General features: G+C 36.6%; 1 protein-coding gene and 1 long non-coding RNA gene across 2 annotated transcripts in view; both read left to right on the top strand.

The window, feature by feature from the left end:
* Positions 1 to 264: 264 nt before the first annotated feature.
* The window catches only part of LOC148952967 (vesicular integral-membrane protein VIP36), a 52,582-nt gene continuing 25,355 nt past the window's right edge, over positions 265 to 27,491 (top strand). Inside the window, exon 1 of the mRNA XM_089088208.1 lies at positions 265 to 463. Coding sequence (XP_088944334.1) covers positions 358 to 463 — 106 coding nt within the window. The 5' untranslated portion in view covers positions 265 to 357. The remainder of the gene's footprint in view (positions 464 to 27,491) is intronic.
* Positions 17,710 to 27,065, top strand: LOC148952968 (uncharacterized). Its single transcript, XR_016141617.1, has 2 exons — positions 17,710 to 18,387; positions 27,030 to 27,065. It is a non-coding gene; the product is annotated as an uncharacterized LOC148952968 (long non-coding RNA).

The raw sequence follows: 27,491 nt of genomic DNA, 5'->3' as shown, positions 1-27,491 counted from the left end.
GATGTCTGTGAACTCTACCTTACAAAGTCAAAAAAGGGTCGGGTATCTTGGTAACTTTCAGAAATTTATGATGACGTTCATTCATGTTATAAGCCTGAGAAACTAAAGATAGATGAGCACAAGTACCATATTGACTAGGTACCATAATATTGTTTTAGTTGGATGTCGATACCGTTAAAATTTTATGCTCTGCGAAACTTCGGAATATGTTTCTTCTGTGGCAATGCTACTTTTTTTTTTTGAAGAAACCGATCAATCTGGAATTCCAGTTGTGATTTGTCACTGATGCTAAGCTAAGCTGATTTTAAGATAAGCCTTAAACCTGCCTGAAAAAGTCTACTGAATCCTAATTCAACGATGAATTTTTTGCTATTGTTCCTACAGTTTGCAATTTCAGTACATACCGAATGGAACACAAAAGATTTTTTAAAGAGGGAACACTCCCTTGTTAAGCCATATCAAGGTAGGCTAGTTACTCATTCTTTTTAACTATGTATTGTGTAGGCCATCAGATAGCATGCATATAATCTAAGGTCCTAAGATGGATGATAAACTATCATCAAGAAATGAAGTTATGCAACTCCAAAAAGTAAAACCAGCTTTAGGCTACCTTTCAAAGAAAGTATCTGTCTGGTCTTTACTGTAATTAGCCATGCCTCTCAAGTCCTTATTTACCTCCACCAAGAATCAATGGCTAGCCTAGGGTAAAAAACCAGTATCCAATTGAGCAAAATTATGTAAAACTAAAACCCTAATGCCTTGTTACCAAAGAGGAATTGAGAAGAATTGTAGCCTATATATTAATGAATAGCCTAGCTAAAAATCTAAGCTATGAATCAATATGGTTATTAGGCTATTAAAATTATTTAAGATCAAACACTTAAAATTATTAGTTTATTGAATTGCCTAGCCCACAGGCACCTCTTTTTGGAGATACAAATTATCCTATTTTGGTATAGCCTATATACCCTTTTAGTGTTTCAGTTTTATTCACATATTAATAGAAAACTGATTTTCTTCTGATTCTAGAAATGTAGGCTAATGTTTATTGCTTGATATTTATTTTACAAATCACAAATAGCCTATTAAATATAATTTTTCTTTTCAATTGGTTTTCAAAACAGAGACCACATTTTTAATTTATGCTGACAGATTATTGGTGAAAATTTGACCAGGTGGGGTTCTTGTTACTGCCCTCACATTGCATCATGCTGTAGTAAAAGGGGTGGTCCAAAAACCCATTGCTATTTTTCTGGAAGGCCAAAGAAAGGTGGTCTTTCCCAAAAAGAGGTCTTTTACCCTAGTAGCAATGGGTAGGTTAGCTGGTAAATTTTCCACAATTCATATTATTGACTTATGAATAAAGTGAACATACCACTTGATGCCTTTTTTATGCTCTTTACAAATATAATAATTGCTTCTATTACAAATCCAAGTTTACCAACCCCCCTAATATCCAAATATATACCAGGAATTGTCAATGGCAAACTTTTGAATATCAAAATTCAGCACTATTTTTGTTGACAGCATTCTAAAAACTTGAAATGGTAGGAAAATGTTTTATATTTGAGTTGCCTAATAAATGAGGTTTGAATTGTTATAAATAAGTATTTTTGGAATATGTTACTCTTGAAAAACTTATTTATACACTAGTGATATGTTTTTAACCACTTTCGTGTAACTTAACTAGTGTTGATAACTTCTTTGTTTGGTTACAATCCAGGGTATATATTTGCACAATTAGGGTGGTGAGGTATGTAATTTTAATTTGCAATAGAAGCAATTATTACATTTGTAAAGTGAATAAAAAAGGCATTGAGTAGTATGTTCACTTTATTTGTAAGTCAGTAATATGAACTGCAAAAAATTTACTGGCTAGCCTAGATGAAAGAAGAAAATGCTATTTGATTTGCCATTCAGTGCTCATTTCAAATATGGTGATAATGTAATATTTTCTAAATATAATGTTTGGTTGCAAACCAACAAAGTCTGCAGCATGACCTTCATAAAATCCAAATGTGGGCACAAGACTGGCTACTTGAATTCAACACATCGAAGTGCAGTGTCCTTCACTTTGGAAGCAACAACCCCTGTCACCAGTGCAGCATGTCCAATCCCAATTCACTGGCTAGCTTAGTACTAAAGACAAGTCCCAAAGAAAGAGATCTAGGAGTGCTGATAGATGAACAACTGAAGTTCCACGGCCACTGGCAACAAGCAGTCTCAAAAGCAAATTCAAGCCTTGGTCTCCTCAAACGTACTATAACCAGTCGCTCCTGTACAGTCTTTCTAAGGCTCTATAAGGCTATAGTTAGACCCGTTTTGGATTTTGGTACGTGTCTCACCTCCCCTTCTTATAAGAATGAGACCAGTCTAATCAAAGGAGTTCAGAGTCATGCCACAAAGTGCATATCTGGCCTAGGAGATCCCCCATACAACAAGAGACTGGAATGCATGCAGCTGCCAACACTTGTCTTCAGACGCCGCCGTGGTGATATGATGCTGACCTACAAGTATAACGCACAACCAAATAACCCCCTCTTTATCAAACATTCAAGTCAGCACCATACAAGAGGACACTCACATAAGCTGTTAAAACACAAACGCGGCAACACTTCTTCTCTGAGCGTGTTGTCAACAATTGGAATAGCCTTCAAGCTGAAACGGCAACTGCACCTACGGCTGCGTCCTTCATGTCCAGACTTGACAAGGAATGGAATAACTAGCCATGGAAATATGAGTGGGACTGTCCATCCCACTCAACTACTGACTGATGCCAACTTTATCATAATGAGTGTCTTGCTACGATGCTGATGCCGCTTGTCATACCCAACCACCTCACATACTCAATCCGAACTTGCTTTTGTGCGGTGGTGTCAGCTCTATACCACTGAGAATGGTCTTTACGGGCCATACCTACCTTGTGGCCACCACTACCGAGTGGGCTTAAATTGCATATCTCCAGCAGACCTCTCCTCTGGCGTGTCACTGGGCCCGAACCCGGTGACGAAATTGGGCCATCATGTGACCCAGAGCACAACAGATCCCGTATGGACCTTAATTTGCTCTATCGTTCGAATTAAGGTCATTAAGGTAAGCTGGTCTGCCTGAAAGATACACCATTGAAATTTTAAATAGCCTACCATTTGAGAATTATTGCTTTTCAGAAAGAAAAAGGGTATGGGTGTAGAAAAGTAGCTTTCAAGAAGGAAACAGTAGATTTACTGTTTTCAACATAAATTAGCTAGGATGATTATGACTGCATCATATGATGCTTTTGAGAAAAATTGCCATTTTCAGCTGATTCAAGAATGGTGATTATTATTTTGATTAATTAAAAAAACTTTCCATTAAATAAGTTTTTCAAAGAAAACTAAAGAACTCCATTAAACAAAAAATGAGCAAAAATAAAATCAAATAATCTACCAAGCATGAAACTATCACTTATCAGCATTGATAAATAAATGAAACCCAAAACAGACAGAAATTACAATAAATAACCAAGTCAAACTCAAAACAAGCAGAAATTAACATGAGCTAGGCTCAAAACCTCCATGCCTTCCCAAGGCCAGAACATAATTTGCACTTTACTGAAAAAAATATAAATGTTTTTACTTTTATAACTAAAGTAAAAACACTAAAAAGGGCACTAGCCCTTTGAATATCCAATTGAATGAGCCTTTTTTGGAAGTTTCTACAACAACACCTTCTATAAAAACCTTATATGCCCCCAGGGCATAACTTACAACCCTTCGCTCTGAAGGCTGTAGAGGAGTCTCCTCCTCTAAAAATAATTTCTATCTGAAAATCAACTATGCTGAACAGAATGGCTGTCTCAAAATTTTGATTGGATGTGTTTTGGGAACTGGTGGGCATGGAAGGGGTGTTAGTTGCAATCCAATCACTTTTGACCATTAAAAAGGACACAAATCACTCCAATTTCCAATTGAATGACCCCTTTTCAAAGTTTCTGCAACAACTTCTTCAATACAAAGCGCCCTCCTCTAAAGGAAGAAAAAATAATAAATAAAACCCTTGCTCCAAGGGTTGTGGGGGAGTGTTCTCCTCAAAAACATATTTTCTATCTGGAAATCAACTATGCTGAACAAAATGGCTATCTAAAAATTTTGATTGGATGTTTAGGGGAATAATGGGTGTGGGGGGAGGGCTAGTTGCCCTCCAATCACTTTTTATTATTAAAAAGGGTACTAGCCCTTTGAATTTCCAATCAAATGAGCCTTTTTTGAAGTTTCTATGACAACGCCTTCTATAAAACCTTATATGCCCCCAGGGCATAACTTACAACCCTTGCCCTGAAGGCTGGGGGGGGAGTGTCCTCTCCAAAAACATAATTTCTATCTGGAAATCAATTACACTGAACAAAATTACTATCTCAAAATTTTGATTAGATGTGTTGCCTTCCAATCACTTCTGATGATTAAAAAGGGCACAAGCCCCTCCAATATCCAATTGAATGAGCCCTTTTCAAAGTTTGAATGACAACTGCTTTGATACAAGGTGCCCTGCTCTAAAGGAAAAAAAAATAATACATTTTGCCAACATTGTTCTTATATACCCTCAGGGCATAACTTAAACCCTTGCCCCAAGGGTTGTGGGGGAGTGTCCTCCTTAAAACATATTTTTTATCTGGAAATCAACTACACTGAACAAAATGGCTATGTTGGATGTGTTTGGGGAATGATTCTTGTGGGGGGGGGGGGCTAGTTGCCCTCCAATCACTTTCAACTCTTAAAAAGGACACTAGCCACTCCAATTTCCAATCAAATGAGCCCTTTTTGAAGTTTCTACAAAAACTCCTTTGATACAAATTGCCCGGGTATATAAAAAAAAAAAATTGTGCCAACATTGTTCTTTACTTAGGCAGTGCTATTGCACTGCCTATGATTAGAACTAATAGTAAAATGTTTTTATGGCAACAAATTGGTAGAAATTTTAAAAAAAAATTCAAAAACTCCTCAAAATGATTCAGTTTTGGTGTGGCATTATTTTCAAGGAGCTTCAGGCTCTTTAAAAATTCCTGCTAATTTATTTTCAAAATTATATTTTACTATTAAGGCTAAGGAAAATTAATAATTACCATTCCTGAATGAGCTACACATTTCAATTTTTCTCCCTAGATAGTTTTTTTAAAACTAGTTTTTAAACTTTCGTCACTGTGAACTGTTTTAGCTTTTGGGGCCCATTAAGGGCTGAAAATGTAATTTCCTGGAGAAGTAACTATTGAACTGTAAAAGAGCATAATAAAGGCATCATACTCTTTCATGGCTAAATTATGTCAAAACTGCAAATCTACCAGAAACATCTGTACAAAATAAAAGTTGTACCATTACATTTCTTGTTTTTTGCTCCTTTTCAACATGATAGTTGCTATCCTGAAAATGCACAAAAACTACAGATTACTTTCCTTCTACAAAGATAACATGAAACAAACAGAAGAAGGCATATATAAACATCAGTGTGATAAATGATAATTTTGGTGTTTACTTTTATAATTTTCCCAGTTGAGGCAGTGTATATATTAGTTGTTTTTCCATAATTTTTGTAAAAGGAAGGCATTCTGTAAATTTTGCTCAATTTTTCCCTTTACTATTGTTATGTTATGGCAAAATCTATTGCACAGAAAACACACCCCCTATACACAAACACCAGGAAAATGTCTGTGGTTTTAGAATAATTTTTGTGAATTCAAATCTTTATTGAATTAGATTATATACATTTGGAATGAATAGAACGAAAGGGTCTCTATGGATCATAAAACACATAAAATAAACTTGATGTAAAAACCACCTGAAGCAGCTCAAGCTGCCTGACCTTGTCTGCAAATGCATGCATAACAATTTAGTGGTGACTTTACAAATTTTGAAATGAAAACATGGCTATTATTAGTGGCAATTGTTGGTGCTTCTAAACTTAAATCACATTTCAGTTCACTCAATATAGTCTCATCACAGTGCACTATTGCACAATCTTATTTGGCTCCAGATAACCAATCTTATTGGTTATATGCTTTTCCAGTGTCTGGAAAAAGGAAGTTGCAGTTGGATTGGCTGATTTGTTTACACTAGTTGCCCTATTTGGGTTTTGAGGACAGTACTTTTTGTCCATTCTGTCTTCTTCTTTTTTCCAAACAGCTGGTGAAGGCTGCCACCAGCACTTAGGTAGCCTTGTTAGCAAAGCTTTCAGGAACTGGAAGGATATAATTGAATGCTACATAAGTCACCAACAAACACAGTTTCACAAAATTGTACCTTAACAACAACAACTTCATTTTTGTTGCTGAAAAAAGGCATGGTAACATCATCAACTAGATAGACTTAGCAAGGGCAGTGGAGGTTCAGGAATATTGTTAGAAACTGAGGCTGATTGTTGAAACTGTAATATTTTATGGAAGGCAACAGCTTGCTCATTTGGGTACCCTTGATCCTGGTTCCATTTCAATCACAGATCCATCTCAAAATGATGGTGTTTTTTAAGCTCTTTTGCAACTAAGGGCAAGGCATGGTGATACAAGTCTGGTAAAATATCTCCTTTCTGCAGCAGCAAATGCCACATATGTTTCTCCAATGGTTTGGGATGGTCTGATTGCTGCTTGTCAAGAAATTCTTCAATTTTATATCATTGAAAAAGTAAATGTAAGTCCTTGCTTTTCAATGCTTGCTGACAGAACAACATACATTTCCAATATGGAACAGCTATCTGTTTTTGTCTGCTACACCTCTGCTAGAAATCATCATGCAGATTATCTTGGTTTTGTCCCAGTTATGGGTCTAACTTGTCAAGGTCTTGCTTTGTCAATTCTGCATTTTCTTGGAAGCCTTGGGCTTAAGCCAAACAAGGTGGTTGATCAGGGGTGTGATGGTGTGGCAGCAATGGGGAGCCATCTAAGGGGTCCTCAGGCTGTTACATGCCAGCAGTATCGAAAGGTATTTGATATTCAGTGTAGCACATATAGTCTCAACCTTATCATTTTGTCTGTCTGCTCTTTTTCAGCTTCTAAGCATATCTTTGGAATCCTATTGCAAATCTGCTATTTCTATGGTGCTTTGCCACTCAGAACACAAAATCTGAAAGAAAAGATCAATGAACTTTTGCCAAATTTGCAAAAACAGAACCTGGCTGGACTCTGCAAAGCAAGTTGGGTCAAGCACCACAATTCAGCTATGAGTTTTCTTAAACTCTACAAGGCGATTCTGCACTCTCTTGAAGCTCTTGAGGAGAATGGCAACACAGAAACGTCTACAAAAGTATTACAAATACTGGAGGCCAGGAACCAGTCACAGTTGGTTATGTGTCTCAATGTCATAAAGTAACTTTTCTGCCTGGTGTTACCTTTGTGCAACACTCATCAGTCTGTTGACTTCAACTTGCCTGCCTCTTGTAGACAAATAAACTTTGTTCTTTACAGAACAATGACAGTGCAACAAGATATTGCTGCTATATTTGCTCCTATTTTTAACATGGCTCAGTCTTTTGCAACTACTTTAGAGCTTGAGATGACTTGCCCAAGAATAAGAGGTGAAAGGAACTTTCATCTTGATGATCATGATCTGCTTGCTCACTGTATAACCTCTGTGATTATTTCTAGATCACTTCATATCAGAACTGACACAGTGCTTTGAACTCCATCAGAATCTGTTGTCTCATCTCAGCATCCTTGTCCCTACAAAAATTTTACCTGTTGATCTCAAAACCATGAAGTTGGAGTCCTTGTTTGACTCATTAATTAAAGATAACTTTTTCCACAAAATAAGTTTTTCAAAGAAAAGTAAAGAACTCCATTAAACCAAAAATGAGCAAAAATAAAATAATCCACCAAGCATGAAACTACCACAAATCAGCATCGATAAATAAATAAAACCAAAAACGAACAGTAATTGCTATAAACAACGGAATAAAACTCAAAACGAGCGGAAATTAACATGAGTAGGGCTCATAATCACTATGCCTTCCCAAGGCCAGAACATAATTTGTGTTTTCTTGAGGAAATGTACATAGATTTTTACTTTCATAAATTTAATCAATTAATTAACATGATAACTTTCACTACTAAATGTCAGTATATGTATATTCAACTGACAGTGCACAATCATTTGTATTTTTTTCAGAACAGTGCAAATTATGTTCTGTCCTAGGGAAGGCATAAAGGTTTTGAGCCCTACCCATGTTAATTTCTGCTTGTGTTAATTTTTAAGCATAATGGGCAAATGGGAGGGTGGGCATGGCAGTGGGACTAGTTGTTCTCCAATCACTTTCAACTATTAAAAAGGGCACTAGCCCTTTCTATTTTAAATCAAATGAGCCCTTTTCGAAGTTCCTAAGACAACTCCTTTGATACGAAGTGCCCTGGTCTAAAAAAAAAAAAAAAAAAAAAAAAAATACATTGTACCCACATCAATTTTTACTATAAAAATGTCAAGCCTTCCAATCACTTTTGACTATTAAAAAGGGCACTAGCTTTTTTAATTTCCAATCCAATGAGCCCTTTTTAAGTTTCTACTACAACGCTTTCTATAAACACCTTATATGCCCCCAGGGCATAAATTACAACCATTGCCCTGAGGACTGTGAGGGGGTTGTCATCCTCAAAGACCTAATTTCCAAAACTTACAACTATGTTGAAAAAAATGGCTATCTCAGAATTTTGATTGGATGTGTTGGGGAAATGGTGGGAGTGAAAGGGGTGTTAGTTGCTCTCCAATCATTTTCAACTATTAAAAACAGCACCAGCCCTTTCAATTTCCAATCAAATGAGCCCTTTTGAAGTTTCTACAACAATGCTTTCAATGAAAACCTTATATGCCCCCAGGGCATAAATTACAACCCTTGTCCTGAGGGCTGGGGGGGATTAGTTGCCCTCCAATCACTTCCGACTATTAAAGAGGGCACTAGCCCTTTCAATTTTCAATCAAATGAGCCCTTTTTGAAGTTTCTACAACAATGCTGTCTATAAAAACCTTATATGCCCCGCAGCATAACTTACAACCCTTGATCTGAGGGCTGTGAGAGGGTTGTCATCCTCAGAGTCATAGTTTTCGGACCTTTCAACTACCTTGAACAAAATGGCTATCTCAAAATTTTGATTGAATGTGTTCGGGAAATGATGGGTGTGAAAGGGGTCTTAGTTGCTCTCCAATCACTTTCAACTATTACAAAAGGCACTAGCCCGTTAAATTTCCAATCAAATGATCCCTTTTGAAGTTTCTACAACAACGCTTTCAATAAAAACCTTATATGCCCCCTGGGCATAACTTACAACCCTTGACCTGAGGGCTGGGGGGTTGTCATCCTCAAATACCTAATTTCCAGAACTTTCTACTATGTTGATGAAAATTGGTATCTCAAAATTTGATTGAATGTGTTTGGGTAAATGATGGGCGTCAGAGGGGGGTTAGTCACCCTCCAATCACTTCTGACTATTGAAAAGGGCACTAGACCTTTCAAATTCCAATCGAATGAGCCCTTTTTGATGTTTCTACAACAACGCTGTCTATAAAACCTTATATACCCCAGGACATGACTTACAACCCTTGACCCGAGGGCTGTGAGGGGGTTGGCATCCTCAGAGACATAATTTCTGGATGTTTCAACTATGTTGAATAAAATGGCTATCTCAAAATTTTGATTGGATGTGTATGGGGAAATGGTGGGTGTGAGAGGGGGGGTACTTGCCATCCAAGCACTTTTGGCTATTAAAAAGGGCACTAGCAATTTCAATTTCCAATCAAATGATTCCTTTTTGAATTTTGTACATCAACGTTTTCTATATAAAAAACCTTATATGCCCCCAGGACATAACTTACAACCCTTGCCCAGAGGGCAGTAAGGGGGGGGGAGTGTAATCCTCAAAAACTTAATTTCCAGACTTTTTAGCTATGTCAAACAAAATGGCTATCTCAAAATTTTGAGTGGATGTGTTTGGGGACATGGTGGTTGTGAGAGGGATCTCACACCCACCTTCTTATTTCCAATCGAATGCACCATTTTGGAAGTTTCTACAACATCATTATCTATAAGAAAAAACCTTATATGCCTCAGGGCATAACTTACAACCCTTGCCCCAAAGACTCTGAGGGGGTTATCATCCTCAAAGACCTAATTTCCAAAACTTTGAACTACGTTGAACAAAATGGTTATCTAAAAATTTTGATTGGATGTGTTTGGGGAAAAGGCGGGCGTGAGAGGGGGGTAAGTTGCCCTCAAATCACTTTTGACTATTAAAAAGGGCACTATCCCTTTGAATTTCCAATCGAATGAGCCCTTTTTCTAGTTTCTACAACAAAGCTTTCAATAAAAACCTTATATGCTCTCGGGGCATAACTTCCAACCCCAACCTTGGGGGCTGTGGGGGGACTGTCATCCTCTTAGATATAATTTCTGGACCTTTCAATTACTTTGAACAAAATGGCTTTCTCAAAATTTTGATTGGATGTGTTTGGATAAATGGTGGGCGTGGAAGAGGTGTTAGTTGCCCTCTAATCACTTCCGACTATTAAAGAGGGCACTAGCCCTTTCAATTTTCAATTGAATGAGCCCTTTTTGAAGTTTCTACAACAACGCTATCTATAAAAACCTCATATGCCCCACAGCATAACTTACAACCCTTGACCTGAGGGCTCTGAGAGGGTTGTCATCCTCAAAGACAGAGTTTCCGGACCTTTCAACTATGTTGAACAAAATGGCTATCTCAAAATTGTGATTGAATGTGTTTGAAGAAATGTTGGGTGTGAAAGCGGTCTTAGTTGCTCTCCAATCACTTTCTACTATTAAAAATGGAACTAGCCCTTTAAATTTCCAATCAAATGAGCCCTTTTGAAGTTTCTACAACAATGCTTTCAATAAAAACCTTATATGCCCCCAGGGCATAACTTACAACCCTTGCCCTGAGGGCTGGGGGGTTGTCATTGTCAAAGACCTAATTTCCAGAACTTTCAACTGTGTTGAAGAAAATTGGTATCTCAAAATTTGATTGAATGTGTTTGGAGAAATGATGGGCTTGAGAGGGGGGTTAGTCGCCCTCCAATCACTTCTGACTATCGAAAAGGGCCCTAGACCTTTCAAATTCCAATCGAATGAGCCCTTTTTGATGTTTCTACAACAACGCTGTCTATAAAAACCTTATATACCCCAGGGCATAACTTACAACCCTTGACCCGAGGGCTGTGAGGGGGGTTGTCATCCTCAGAAACATAATTTCTGGATCTTTCAACTAGGTTGAACAAAATGGCTATCTCAAAATTTTGATTCGATGTGTTTGGGGAAATGGTGGGCGTGAGAAGGGGGTTACTTGCCATCCAAGCACTTTTGACTATTAAAAAGGGCACTAGCAATTTCAATTTCCAATCAAATGATTCCTTTTTGAATTTTGTACATCAACATTTTCTATAAAAAAAGCCTTATGCCCCAGGGCATAACTTACAACCCTTGTCCTGAGGGCTGTAGGGGGGGGGGGTCATCCTCAAAAATATAATTTCCAGACTTTTTAGCTATGTCAAACAAAATGGCTATCTCAAAATTTTGAGTGGATGTGTTTGGGGACATGGTGGTTGTGAGAGGGATCTCACACCCACCTTCTTATTTCCAATCGAATGCGCCATTTTTGAAGTTTCTACAACATCATTATCTATAAAAAAAACCTTATATGCCTCTGGGCATAACTTACAACACTTGCCCCAAATACTCTGAGGAGGTTATCATCCTCAAAGACCTAATTTCCAAAACTTTGAACTACGTTGAACAAAATGGTTATCTAAAAATTTTGATTGGATGTGTTTGGGGAAAAGGCGGGCGTGAGAGGGGGGTTAGATTCCCTCCAATCACTTTTGGCTATTAAAAAGGCACTATCCCTTGGAATTTCCTATCGAATGAGCCCTTTTTCTAGCTTCTACAACAAAGCTTTCAATAAAAACCTTATATGCACTCAGGGCATAACTTACAACCCCTGCTTCGGGGGCTGTGGGGGGAGTGTCATCCTCTTAGATATAATTGCCGGGCATTTTAATTACTTTAGAGAAAAGAGCTTTATAGAAATTTTGATTGGATTTGTTTGGATAAATGGTGGGTGTCGAAGGGGTGTTAGTTGCCTTTCAATCACCTTCGACTATTAAAAATGGCACTAGCCATTTCAATTTCTAATCAAATGAGCCTTTTTTGGAGTTCCTACAATAACGCTTTCTATAAAAAAAAAACTTATATGCCCCCTGGGCATAACTTACTACCCTTACCTTGAGGACTGTGGGGGGTTGTCATCCTCAAAGACCTAATTTCCAGAACTTCCAACTATGTTGAACAAAATGGCTATCTCATAATTTGGATTGGATGTGTTTGGGGAAAAGGTGGGTGTGGGTGGGGGGTTAGTTGCCCTCTAATCACTTTTGACTATTAAAAAGGGGACTAGCCCTTTGAATTTCCAATCGAACAAGCCTTTTTTGAAGTTTCTACAACAACGCTTTCTATAAAAACCTTATATGCCCCCAGGGCATAACTTACATCCCTTGCCCTGAGGGCTGTTGGGGAGTGTCCTCCTCAAAAACAATTTCCATCTGGAAATCAACTATGCTGAACAAAATGGCTTTCTCGAAATTTAAATTGAATGTGTTTGGAGAAATGGTAGGCATGGAAGGGGTGTTAGTTGCCTTCCAATCACTTTTGAATATTAAAAAGGGCACAAGCCACTCCAATATTCAATCGAATGAGTCCTTTTTGAAGCTTCTACGACAAATCCTTTGATACGAAGTGCCCTGGTGTAAGACCAAGAAACCAAAAAAAAAAAAAAAAATAATACACTGTGCCCTCATTGCTCTTTACTTAGGCAGCACAATAGTGCTGCCTATGATATGGCGATATTCATCCTGAGTCAGACTGCTTGAAGCACAAGGTTGAGCTTTGGTGCAGAAATGGGCCTTCTTGTGCTGTTTATTTTCGTCACAAATGCAACTCACATTTTTTCTAAATATTTCTCTTCTCTTGGCGGTGTTGCCTGTCAGTACTGCTACTCTGGAAAGAAGCTTCTCTACACTTAGAAAGTTAAAAACCTGGCTAAGAAATTGAATGGGAAAAGAAAGGCTGAGTGGTTTAGCCCTGCTTGCCATCCATAGAAACATTGATGTCTGCCATGAAAAGGTCATCAATGTTCTTCTAGGAATAAAATTTGTTGTTTACTTTTTAGAGACTTAGTTTACTTGATAAAAGCTCTTGGTTGGCTCAGTAAATTTATTATATATACAGATACTTAAATACTTGGTTTGCTAATGCAATACTGAAAAAAAGCCCCTTAAAGATACAACAGTATGCCTAGTGGAAGCGTCCTCATCTGCAAGGGGTGACAGTCTCCATGGTTGACTGTTTGACTAATTCCATGGGAAGATTTTTTTTTGTAAAACTCTCCTCCTTCCCTCCAAACAAAATCCTCAATACAGCCCTGTAAGAACCTGTTAGATATACTTCTCAGAAAGAGTCTTAAGCCACTAGAGTTATTTGTCAGTTCTACATCTATCCAGTATTTCAAACTCAAAAAATCTTGGGTAAATTCCAATTATAGTGGCACTTTGTTGTCTTTGAAGGTTGTTGAGTTTTGTGAAAGTAACTGCTAGGATTGAATGTGCAGCCAAAAGTTGGGCCCAAGAGGGCTTTGCAAGTTCCACCAGAAAAGACCTTTTTTTTTATTGGCAATGATTAGGCTGGGGTTATTTTGGGGACTCCCATAGCAGATTCATATCATTGTAGAAGAATTATGATCAGGTGGATAAATATACTAATGGAAGGAAACATGAGATTCAATCTATTTATCATAACCACAACTCAGAAAATGTTACCTATTGCATGTAAATACAAACATAATTAAGCAATTGAAGTTATTTTTTTATCGCTTATTAGCTATTTTTATGTGATAGGTTTTTTTTTTTTTTTTTTTTATTTTTTTTTGTTTTTTTTTTTTTATGGCTATTTGGGGTAGTGTTGTCCTTTAAAAGCTTAGCTTCTGGATTTTGTTATTTTTGGTTGATGAATAAACCATTATTTATTAAAAAAAACAAAAAATCTAATATAACTAAAAATTAATGTAACAAAAAATAGAAAAAAAGATAATACTTCATATTTCACAACTAAACCTCGGATCCTTGTATTTAAATTGGTAAAAGAAAACACTATGGATATTGAGCCGTTAAATTGTCTAAATCTTCCTGAACATACAACATCCTCTGGAAAATGGTTCCAAAATAGTTTCAGACCCTAGAAATAAAAATGTTTGAGCTAATTCTTCTGTTCATTTCTGGGGGATTTCAACTTGTATGGGTGTTGCCAAGTGGCTCTATAATCTGAAAAATCAGAATAATATACTCTGGTCTAAATAATCTGTTGGATGGACAATTTTGAATGTATTCATAAATTAAAATTAGCCCAAACCCTACAAAATTGTAAACTTGGATGGTGTAAGCTATGCATTTGTCAATTATATGGCAATTCCTTCAGATACAGAACTGACCTTGTCACATGCATCTGCACAGTTTCCATCTATAGCCTGCCAGAACAGTTCAATAGATACCATATGCTTTGACAATACTCAACAGTAGGCCTCATTAATGCCTTGTATAATGTTTTAAAGCTGTGCAAATTGAATTTGTGAAGTGTATGGTTCAGAATATGGAGCCAAGAATTTGTATTTCTTGGTACAACATGTTTATCATGTTTATAAAATTTTAGCTTATTGCTAAAGTAGACACCAAGGTCTTTCACTGTATACAAAGCATCAATTGTTCTTGAAGAAATATTATGCATGTAGTCTGGTTTACTTGTTCTCATATTGTGGACAACACAGGTTTTATCAGTGTTCATGAGCATAGAATTAAGACAACTCCATTTTGTGTAGTGCATCAATGTCTGCTTGTAAAAGTGTGCAATCCTCATGATTTGCTACTTGTCAATATATTTCGACATCATCTGTGAAAAGGTTGATATTTGAATATTTGACTCTTTGCATTCTTTCAGTAAAATATATAAAGATCCAAGAAACAGCTTATGGACCTATTTTATGCTTCTCACACTTACAAATTAACAATCCTTTACATATTTTATTGGATTCTAAAAAAAAAAAAACTCTTTGCATATAATAAAGTAAGAATTTCATTGTTGTAGTGTTTTCTTTTAGTTTTGAATATAGCCTAGGGCTATAAGGATGTTGTTCTTTTGTTATTATTATGTTTCCTTTAGAAGAGACCATAAAATACAGTATTACACTGATATCTTATCAAGGCTTGGGTCATAATGTTGATGTGAAGAAAACCCCAATGAAATTAGCAGTTTTTTGTATATAGCCTAACATAGAGGGTTTTTTATAATATCAGGGGATTGAAAGCTGGGATGTAGTCAAACTGGAAGCAGCTCTCAAAATCTGACAAATTTCCTAAATTTTATGAAGGAAAAAAGTTCATGCATATTTTGGTTAGTATGACTAGAAGAGGGCATGCAGTTACTGCAACATTAAATACAAAAGAGTGATACCATTTGATTTTTCATTAAACACTGTTCATGAAAAGCAGGTGCCACTATGAGACTTGCATCCTTGCATCAATGCCCTATGTTATTTGCAAGATTTTGTTGGTGTGCAGTATTTTTACTTATTTGTCATGAAAAGTCTGTTCATAATGACAGTTCAAAAAAAGAAAAAAAGACGAAGTTTCATATATAGCCAAGGCCTATTACCAATTTTGAATATAATCTAGCATAATATTCATGCATTAGTGGGGGGAAGGGTAGTCTGGGATGCAATTTATGGCAGGAGAAATTATTAGATTTTGAAAGAGGGTTGAATACAAAATAAGATTGAATGTTTATCTTTCACCCAGCAAATTATTCCAGCATTTGATAAATTCAACAGACACCCAACAATGAAAAAAGTGAGTTAGGCTATAAGAGCTTTGATACTGATATAAAAAATAATAGTTGACCTAAATTGGGTGCATGATGTTTTATTAAGTCTCTTAAAATAAAGAGATTTTTTCATTACAATTTTATAAATACAATCCCATAAGATGTGGAAAAATACTAAAGTAATGTACCAGTTACCAGCACCTAAAAATATGGTTTGAATTAAAAAAAAGTTAGTATGGCCAAAAACCTACTGACACTAAAGAAAGATGTGCCATTACAATTTAAATGTACTGAAAACTTGTTGTGTCTAGTTTAAATAAAAAATATTTACATTTTATTTTAATTGTCCTGAAGTAAGCATAGATGTTCTTATGGAACCAATTACTGGCAACCACTCAAAATCTCAAAAACAGCTGATAGCTGCCTTTAACTTACCAATATAAAATGCCAGTGAAAATGGTAGACAGCCAATAAAAAGAAGGGATACTATAAATTACTGTTGTCCCTTGCTACCGGAATGATTTTATGATTTTTTACTTGCAAAATTTTGAGTATTCAAGACAGCAGCATTTTCTGAAAAATAAATTTTTGTGATTTCTGCTGCATATTTGTGTGTGACATATATATATATATATTGGTGACACATATTTGTGCAATCCCATATAGGTCTATAGTTGATATTCCCAACTCCTTTTATATCATAAGTTTATTTAATATTTATTTTACAAGTTTTTACCTTTCTTTTTGTAGTCTTTTTTCACTAAAATGTGTTTTGTATTTCAAGCCTTAGTTTTCCTTGTGTTTTTATTTGGTTTATTCCCTTTACATTCTGGAAGTTTTGTTGTTTTTGACATTTTATTGCTTGTTTTTCCTGCCTGCCCTTTCCCTTGTTTAGCCCTATTATATATATTTTTTTTTTATTTGCTGTGTTTGTTGACTCTAAATTTTGAATTTGTTCCATCAGGGCTTGTGATAGCAAATTTTTCAAGATTAAGTTTTGTCTTGTATTATTAACTCTGACATACTTCCACAGCCTCCCAGAGTATTAATTTTTTTTTTATTTTTTTTTTATTTTTTTTTTTTTTGGTGTTGCCTTGATATCAGTGCCTGAAAGTTGCAGAATGCCACCAAAAAGGCCTCGAGAAAGCCCAGAAAAAGGCAAAGACATTTGCGCTGCTTGTGACGAGAATCTGGATGAAGAATCTAGTGCAATGAACTGTGACATTTGTAAACAATGGCTTTGCATCGATTGCCGTTTGGCAATCGATGTGGCGCTAGTGCAGCTGAAATACAAGCCATAGTTAACAAAACGCTTGAACCACTTGAACCTGCTGTACAGGATCTAGATATTAAAATCAAGAATGCAGTTAAACAGTCATTTAGTGAATTCAAAGAAGAGTTCAAGAAAGACATTGATGCCAAGTTCAAGGATGTGGAGATTCGCATTACTTCTCTTGAGCAAGCTTTGGGGGCTGCTAGTAATCCTGATCTGTTACAAAAGCTAATCAAATCTCAAGTAGAATCTCTTAAAGATGAAATGAACCAGGAATTCGAGAGCCACGTGAGAATATTGATTGCTGAAGATAGAGACAAACAAAGACGCAAATTAAATATCCTAGCATTCGGAGTATTGCCGCAACCCAATGATGAGACATTCATTCGTGACTTCTTATGTAATGAATAAAGCCTACAACGGATAGCTGTAAAAAATGTTCGCCGCCTCGTCAGTCTCAATAACTCCGGGAATGAAAATGATTCGCGTAAAGCGAGCCCCATTATTTTTTCGGTGAATGAATTAAAAATTGAGAAAGTGATCCTGCAAAAGTCATATGAGAGAAAAGGAACCGGCCAAATTCAGTTTAGAAATGATGTTTCAAAAGCCGACCGTATAAAGAGGACAAAGCTGTATGAAGTACCTCATGCGCGACGAGCTAATGGTGAAGAAAACCTAGTCATTCCAGGCAACAGAATTGTTCCAAAAAACGTGCCCGCCTCCACAGCGCCAGCTGCAATGGAGGCAAACTAGATGATTCTCAAAGAAATATACATAGTAGTGTAAATAGCCCTGTGTCTTCTAATGTTGAAATAAGTACTATTGACAAATCAAGTGAATCTTTTTACAGTGCGAGATCAGTAAGCTGTATTCTTTCCGAGCAGACTGTTTTCATGAGTGATGATTCAAACCACAACAGCATCAGTCTGGGGAATGTAATGATCTGGATAATAACGCACACAGCCCAAATAAAAGTTGCACGCATTGGATGAACAATGGTCTGAAAGTCGTCTTAAGTAACGTAGATTGTTTAACGTCAAAGCTCCATGAGATAAAATATGCCGTTACGATGGAAAAAGCAGACGTTTACGCTTTCTGCGAGATTAAACCTAAATGGACCAATACTCCTCTTGGAGATACCCAGATCCAGATACCCGATTATACCCTGGTCACCAACTTATCTAGAGAAGGAGGAAGAGGAATAGCCGTATACATCCGAAGCTCTGAAGGTAGGAAGCATAGATATTAATTCAGATTATGAGCCATATATTGAACAAGTGTGGATATCTGTCCTCCTACCTTGTGGGCCTTTTTACATTGGTTGCATGTATAGAAGCCCCAGTTCCCCTAGCCTTGAATCCTCCCTACTTGCTATGAGTACTTCAATTGATATTAAAATGAAGCTACGAGGAAACATAATTATTGTTGGTGATTTTAATCTCCCAAATATTCAATGGGTCAACGGATTCGGTTTTTCTTAAATTAGTTTAATAAGACCATTCCTGGAGTGCCTATTTAATTATTCTTTGTACCAGGCAGTTAACTTCCCAACAAGATATACAAATGGTCAGAACCCTTTGCTACTTGATCTTCTACTAGCAAAAGACCAAGAGTCTATAATAAGCATCGAGCCCCTACCACCATTTGGATCTAGTGACCACATTATCGTAAGTTGCAGTTTTAGACTGTGTCCCCAAAGACTAGAATTTACAAAACACGTGTACACTGATTACAGTCTAATTCGTAAGGAACTGACTCATTGTGATTGGTCTTTCATTGAGAATACAGATGTGGAAGAGTCATGGAAAACTATGAAAAGAATATTATTGAAGGCTATTGAAAATCACTCTTCTACAAAATGGAAAAAGAAACCAAAAACCCTCCCGTATATTACAAAAGAAAATACAAAAAGGCTAGGAACGGAAAAAAGAAATACTGGAAGCTGTACACAAAGAATCAAAACCAGGCTGACTTTTACACGAAATATAAACTGGTGCGTAACCAGCTGAGAAGTCTCATCAGAACTACCACCGAGAAGTATGAGAAATCAGTGGCAGCTACGACAAAAACTAACCCTAAGAAATTTTGGAGGTATGTGTCATCGGGTAAGCCTGGAAGGCATTCTGTCACTCAACTTGTACAAGATGGATCAAAAATTTGCGACCCAAGGGAGATAACTAATGCATTAAATAAGCAGTTCATTTCAGTATTCACAGTTGCAAATAATGCCCCACTTCCAGACCCCCTACAGTACGAAATTCAAATAAGTATGCCGCCCATCAATATTACTAAAGTAGATGTAGAGACTCGACTAAAGAATATTAACCCAAATAAATCAACAGGACCTGATGGACCAGAACTTATGGACACGGGATCCCCAGTTGATATGATATTATTAGACTTAGCGAAAGCGTTCGATAAAGTATGTCACAGGAGACTAAATTCTAAACTCCACACAATAGGCCTCCACCATGAAGTCATAAATTTGACGATGCAATTTCTTAACAATAGGAAGCAGGTGGTAAGAGCATTTGGAGATGGTGGATCAATTTTCTTCTCAGAATCAGTGGATGTAGAAAGCGGAGTATCCCAAGGCACGGTTTTGGGCCCAACTTCATTCAACATCTATGTTAATGATGCATCTTCAATCATAAAGAATAAGATATGCTTATATGCTGATGATTCCAAAATAATTGGTCCGTTTTATGAACCCCCAAAGTACCAAAGACATCCAAGCAGATCTCGACGCACTCTCAACGTGGGCAAAAACCTGGCGACTAGAATTTAATATCCAGAAATGAAAGGTCATACACTTTGGAGCAAACAACCCTCTCTGCCAGTATTTTATGGAATCCAATGGTGGTTCTAAACAGCCACTTACAACCAGTCACTGCGAAGAAGATCTGGGAGTCTTGGTTGATAACAAGCTCAAATTCAACTTACACACGCAGTTTGCAGTAGCCAAAGCCAACAAAACTCTCGGTATAATAAAGAGAACGTTCTGTAGTAGATCTCCAGCAGTGATTACTAAGCTCCTAAAGGGCCGATCCGACCAAAATTAGAATTTAGGATGTCCATTGCCACGCCAGTTAACAAGCTTGACCTGGAATCGGTGCAGCGGCAAGCAACAAAATGCATAAGGGGTTTTCAAAATTTGCCATATTCTACCAGACTCCAGAGGCTCAATATACCATCTCACATACCGACGTAAGGGAGAGGATGTATTGATGACATACAAATTGATCTGGAACCACGATATCATCCCTGACTTATTCCAGTTAGAAAGTTTGTCAAGAACATGAGGGCACCCCCTGAAGCTCTACCAGAAACGTGCTAATACAAGGCTGCAAAACAGTTTTTTCTCCACCCGTGTGGTTGGCCTATGGAATTCCCTTAGCCAGAATGCATTCACGTCCCCTAATACCGAAGCCTTGATGTCAGCTGTTGACAGAGATTGGTGCAGCAAGCCATGGCACACAGTTTAGGATGCACCTGATCACCAGAGTCACCATCATCATCATTGACTGGCGTCTACAGGATTCGTCCTTATCGCTGGCAAGTGCGATTTAAGGTAATTTAAGGTAGTAAGTGCTAATGTTGTGATCTTTCTTTACTGCTTACAAAAATGCCCATGTGTGCATAAGTTGTATTTTACTTTATTCTCTGAATGTTCTTTGCACACAAACTTGTAGTATAAAGAGCAGGTGATGGTTGTCATCCTGTTTGCTGCTTGTTTACACAACTGCCACCTCTTCCTTTTCTTTGTAGGCACAGGATGGGCTATAACATCTTCTAGCTCTAGCTTATATTCCATCAATAAAGACCCCCTAGACACATACTAGTTGCCATAAATTTGATTGACAATATATACTCCTCTTTAAGTAAAATTGTAGAAATATAAATTTTCGGGCTTTGTGATTTCAACATCAACTGATGCATTATTATCTTAAATTGCTTTGTCCAACAAAATAAGGAAAAAAAAATCCCGTAGAGTGGCTGGTTAGTTATGATGGGGAGCCATTGACTCATTTTCATCCCACTCTGTTTTCCATGGCTTAATGGACCAACTCTTGTTGACAGCAATTTTAAAGGCGTCAACGGAGGGAGCAATTACAGCAGTATCAGGAAGATTGTTCCAATAGGTAATCACTCTGTTGAAGAAGTAGTGTTTGCAGACTCTGGTATCTGCCCTCTTCCGGGACAGCTTCTTACTATACCTCCTTGTCCTAGAGGATTCATCAAACTGAAAGAGATTTTGAAAGGAGGAGTCAGCATTCAAAAGCTTATAAGTCATTATAACATCACCTCTTCGACGCCTGTACACAAGTGTTGGCAGCTTTAGCTTATTCAATCGAAATGGAAAGTCAAGATTTTTGCTTCCATCAACAAATTTTGTTGCCTGCCTTTGGACATATGGAACTGCATCACCCATTCTACAACCTCCAGATAGATACCAATAGCTATTAGTTATATCTTCTGCCAGTAATAACAGACCCTATCAAATGCTTTGGTAAAATCTAAAAGAATCATGTCAAGTGGAGCGTTGAGATGTAGCAACTCAGAGGTATTGTAAAAAAGCATCTATAAGATTTGTCTCAACTGAGCGCCCAGATCTGAAGCCTGGTTGGCTGATTGCGAGCAATTTGTAGTCAAATAAATGTTTTGTAATTGTGGTATTCAAAGTTTCTTTAAGAATTTTACCAACTGGTGAGGTAATGCTAATGGGTTGGTAATTGGTGACATTATTCCTACTTCCACCCTTGTGGACATTCGCAATATTTGCATTTCGTCAATCTTGGGCAACTAATTTGGTATCTAGAGACTTTTGGAACAGTTTTGTTAAAAGAGGAGCAAGCTCCAAATGGGCCTTTTTAAAGGTCCGGAGATGAACTCCATGAGGGCCAACGGACTTATAACTTGCATAGGCTTTTCAATATTGTAATCCAACATTTATGGCAAGGGCGCATTATCTGGAGGTGTGAAAACTGACCTGAACTGCTTATTCTGCTTATTATGATACATTTTTGAGAGAAGGGGCGTAATTGAGATGCACCACTCGCATTAAAATACAATCTTTAAAACTAAAATATTTTCAAAATAGTCTTAGCATCATTACTTCAGGGAAGTTTTGAAAATATTTTAGTTTTAAAGATTGTATTTTAATGTGAGTTCTTTTATATTGTTTTTTTTTCATTAGTTTTGCTGAGGACGGCCCTTGGATAAGGGCCGTCTTCAACAATATTCATTCATTGTTGAAATATTCATTTAAAGTTCCATTCCACTGTCTTATATAAAAATTGTTCCTATTGTTGTACTTGTTGTTTATGATGGAAAGGCAGTGTGGCCTTCGTCGGTATTTTCTCTTTTATCATCATAACATTGAAGAATCAGGAAATGCAGAGGTAATCAGGAATTAATATCGTTATATTTTAAACGATGAGTCTAGTCTCATTATTCTGATACGCAATAAGTTTTCATCCATACTTTTGCTTTTTTTGTAAACAAATTCCTTTTGGATTAATTCGGATGCAGAGAAAATCAACTTATAAATATATTTTTTTAATTCTTCAATTTATCATATTGCTTCAACAAACTATATAGATTGCTTAAAAAATCACCAATATTAGTCATCAATTTTCTATATGTTGAACGAAATAGTATCACAAGAAAATAAAAGTTTTGACAGAAAAGGGTTCTTTTAACGTGGTAAAAGTTAAATTGAAGGTAACAATTGTAATTATACTAAGACATAATTTTTGCTTTCCTTTGATTTTATTGATTTTATAATTCTCTTCTTTTTTGTTGTTGATGTTTTAACAAGTAATATGCTAATGATGTTTTGACAAATACATATCGTTTTTAGTAAAATGCAAATTGCACTCGAGCCTTTTGGAGATTAAATAAAAAAAAAAATTTTCAACTAAAATAATGAGCAACATTAAAACTGAAAAATAAACAGAAATTATTCCGTATATGAGAGGGACTACCTCCTCCTCAACCCCTGCTATTTACGCTACAGTTTTATAGTGCTTTAAAAATACTTCTCATTCCAATTTAACGACCCTTGTTTTTTGAGCAGTAGTTCTTATAGAATTGGGACAAAAAGTCAAACTTTAGCGCAAAGAGCGAGGGGGTAAAAAAAAGAACGAGGAGGTGAAGAGAGAGCAGCCCTCAAATAGGGAATAATTTCTGTTATTTTTGGGTTATAATGCTGCTCGTTACTTTTTGTTTAAAAAAAGATAGTATTTTATACAATTTCTGATCATTTTTGAATCATGCCCAGGGCTAACTAAGATATAATATGGTCTACCGGTCCCAGAGGCCTCGATTTCTTTCTGTTAAATTGTATATATCAATTATTGTCATGTAATTAGAGTGTTCCGCTTTTTCTGTTTTTCTGCTTCAGAATCAAAATGCTGGATTGTAATTAAAATTTTAGGCTAAATTTGAACATTTAGTCAAAATTTTTGGTTGACATTAGTTCTGTTGAATAAATTGTCAGTAATATTTTTATTACAGAATTTTGGGTTGACAGAGAGTGGTATTATTATTCATATGCTGTTTAAATACTTACTGTGCACAAGTTTAAATATATTCAACCATTGTATATAAATAGGACAAGAGAAATATGACTGTTTAAATTTGCTGAAAACAAAAGCTGATGGTAGTATAATTGGAATCAGCACAATAAGCCGATTTTGATATATCTATTGTTATCAAAATACCGTTTTTTTAGAGTTTCGGTTACTATTGAGCCGCGTCGCTCCTTACTTACAGTTCGTTTCCGCGCACTGTTTGATCAACATTGTTTCACTGCAAATCGAAATTTGTAGAAAGGTTATATAAGATAAGATTATTGCAAAAAGCCCGTGGGCCATAGCAACACAAAATATAGCCTACAAACAAAGCTCAGGAACAAAATACAACTTTAAATAGTATGTAAAAAAACAAAAAAAAAAAAAAAACACACACACACCAAGGTCCAACATTTTAATTGATAAACACCAACCATTGTAAAATTCATTTCCTAAAAAAACCATAACAATCTATCTCGTCAAACTTGATTCCCTATGTTTAATCCCTAAACGAAGAAACTTAAACAACTGTTTGATAGCATATGCGTTCCTCTTAGCCATCCGCTCAATTAGCCAACGTTCACACCCAAACACTCGTCCAAAACATTCCTTCCGCAACTCAGACAGCTCTTCACACTCGGATACAAACTTAAATAAATTCTCATTAACACATCCACACATAGGGCAAAAGTAGGCGTCAGCCTAAACTTCCCTAAAAATTTCCTTCCCTCACCTAAATCCAAACTATCCCCTGTTACCAACAACAATTTCTTCAAATCCTCTTTATTCAATCCAATTTTAAAATAAATCTCCTCTCCCTAACACTTTAGCTTGGGAGTAAAACCTCAAAGACATGGATTGGTCCTTATGAGTTTTCCACTCTTTGATTTCTTAGTCATTTAGGATTCGCTGGACTTCCTTCCATACTAACACGCTATCATCCATTGGACCTTTTCCTTCATTCAACCTTTCCGAAAGGCCAAAAAGGTACGGTATTTTCTTAACCTGATTTGGTCACGAATCACGTTTACCGTCCTTCAAGCTCTCCAAATAAGCTGACTTAACAAGCCAAACTATAGGTATTCTAATTTTTTTCTCCCAAAATTTCATCATTTTAACACTCCTTAAAGTGAAAAGCCCCAAATCTATATTCAGTGCCACTGGACTAAGTGAATCCTTCAAGCCTAAAATTTTCTTAAAATATCTTAGCTAAACTACTTCTAACTTAGCTGCTTTAGCAAAACCCCAAACCTCAGAACCCCAATGTAGACTAGAAGCTACTTTTGTCTGGAACACACTTTTTTGGATCCTCATGTCAGCTAGCTTGCCTAAATTACTTCTCAAAAGCATATTTATTAGCCTATTACCCCTTAAATTACAATCTTCTACATGCCTAGAGTTCTTAACGCACTGAAATTAATCCCCCTTAACGCACTGAACTTAATACCCAAATAAACAAATTCCTCTTTAACCTCTGACATTGTTCCTCCGAAATTAAAACAACCTCGGAATCAACATCCCCTTTGCTCCTAAATGCTAATATTACTGACTTCTTAGCGTTTAACACTAAATCCTTCTTTTCTAAATAATTTTTTATTACACCTGATTGCTTCTGAAGATTATTTCTACTATCCGCCGCTATGTTATCCGCAAATAACATACGTGATAGCCTAAGCTAATCCAAAGAAACATAAGGGGCTCCATTACTTTTCATAAAACTATCTAAATCATTAACAAATAAGGAGAAAAGCTTAGGAGATACAGTACATCCTCGTTTCACACCCACATGAGACGTAACCAGCCTAGAAATTTTTCCCATAACCTTCACAACAAACTTCACCCTCCGATACATATCTGCTATTATCGCTACAAAACAAGACGGCAAGCCTGTTTCTGACTAATTTTCAATTAACAACCTCCTATATATTGAGTCAAAAACACTTTTCAGGTCTAAAAATGCTACGAATAGCAGACCATTTTTCCCTTTTGCATATTTCCTTCTCAGTATATCCAAAGTAAAATATGGTCAACAGTCCTGAACGTCGATCTGAATCCTGCTTGTACCGGGCTAAGTATTTCCTCCCTATCTAACCAATCTCTTAGCCTAAATTCCAGAGCCTTACAAGACAATCTACTTACAACATTCCCCATAAAGACAGACCTACATTTTTCATGTAACTTCTTATTGCCTAGCTTAAAAAGAGGCCCTGCTACCGAAGTGTCCCATGAGCGAGGCCAACAAGCTTACTCCACTACAAACAAGAAAATCGCGGCCAACATGGATACTAAAGTTGTCCTTCCTAACCTCAGGTCCTTTGTAGATATACCATCTGTTCCTGGACACGAATTACCATTCGTCTTTTTCCACTGATCCCAAATTTTTTGTTACGATGCAGGCCTAATTAATGGTAATATAATTATACTACCAAGTTTTCATTGCCCTTAATTTTCGTAATGTTTAGAAAGAATCGCTTGCTTAATTAGGATAATCAAGAACATAATGAGTACGTTGTTCTAATCAGATAATCTACTAGTCTAACAAAATAAAAGCGACTGACAGATCATATATATTATCTCATAGCTAACAGAGCCATTTCATCCTTTAACCTCTAATTCATTACACGCCACTTGTTTATGATTTAAATTGGATAAAAACGGTTACGCAATAAACTTAATAGCTTTGATTGACTTCAACATTAATCAATCAAAATTTCAGTCATTATTTGCACAGGTGCCAACGAGTTTGACTCCTTGAGTGAGGAGGGGACAGGAGATTTTCCCTAGGCTGTGGGTTAAAAACATAAAATATTGTATGACCACTATTTCTTGGTTGGGGAGCGGGTGGGGGGAGTTGTCACATAGATTGGTTTCAGAAACGTATTTTCATTACACGCTTCCCAACCACCCTCTTCCTTCAGGAAGTAATACCTATGCATTAGCAAGCGGGGTGGGGGGGGCTCTAGGTAACAAAGGCAGACTCCCTAGAATCACTTCATTAGTAATTCGCAAGGAAGAAGATAAACATAAAATTCCCTAATTAGACTCGAACTTTCAACAAATATCCAGCCTACTCATAAAAATTTATTAGTATAAAAAGTAATTGCGGAATGCTATAGAAGGTAAGGGGTATCCCCAAATCTGATCAAATTCAAAGATTCAAACAATACCACCAAGTTCTACATGTTTGAGAACCCTGGAGCAGAGTTTCTGTCCATGAGCTACAAAAACGCAAAATTTTGTGTTTTCCGCTAGGAGGATGGCCGCTGATGCATTTTTATTTGTTCTTTCTTTCCCAGCATGTATGGAATTGAAGAAGTGGCAGTAGATATTGGAAGAGAGGAGACAACTGAACGAAAATTTAAATTTCAATGGCGCCACAGACGTTCCAATCTCTGATGCAATACAATTTTGTGTGAGGTAGAACCAAAGCTTGGGCCCATACAAGACTAAAATAATCTAACCCGAACTTCTGAGGTAGCCCATCGGTTTAGAATTATGAAAAAGGTGTCTATATAAGATCCTAGTTTAAGATCATACTTCAATATTTTGGCAAATTTGGTGATAAATATTAATGTAGCCAGTACAAAATGAATGATTATTTCGGGCTGTTTAGACAGTAATACTTATGGTTCTATCGTATTGTATACTATTACGAAGTATGACCAAAAATTAGGATTTGTGCCCAAGCTCCCTTCCACATTCTATCGTATTGTATACTATTAAGAAGTATGACCAAAAATTAGGATTTGTGCCCAAGC

This window comes from Artemia sp. Qi Xiang Cuo, chromosome 4 (assembly GCF_049724085.1).
Source record: "Artemia sp. Qi Xiang Cuo chromosome 4, ASM4972408v1, whole genome shotgun sequence".
NCBI lineage: Eukaryota > Metazoa > Arthropoda > Branchiopoda > Anostraca > Artemiidae > Artemia > Artemia sp. Qi Xiang Cuo.
The sequence above is the reverse complement of the archived record's forward strand: the minus strand, read 5'-3'. Positions and strand labels throughout refer to the sequence as shown.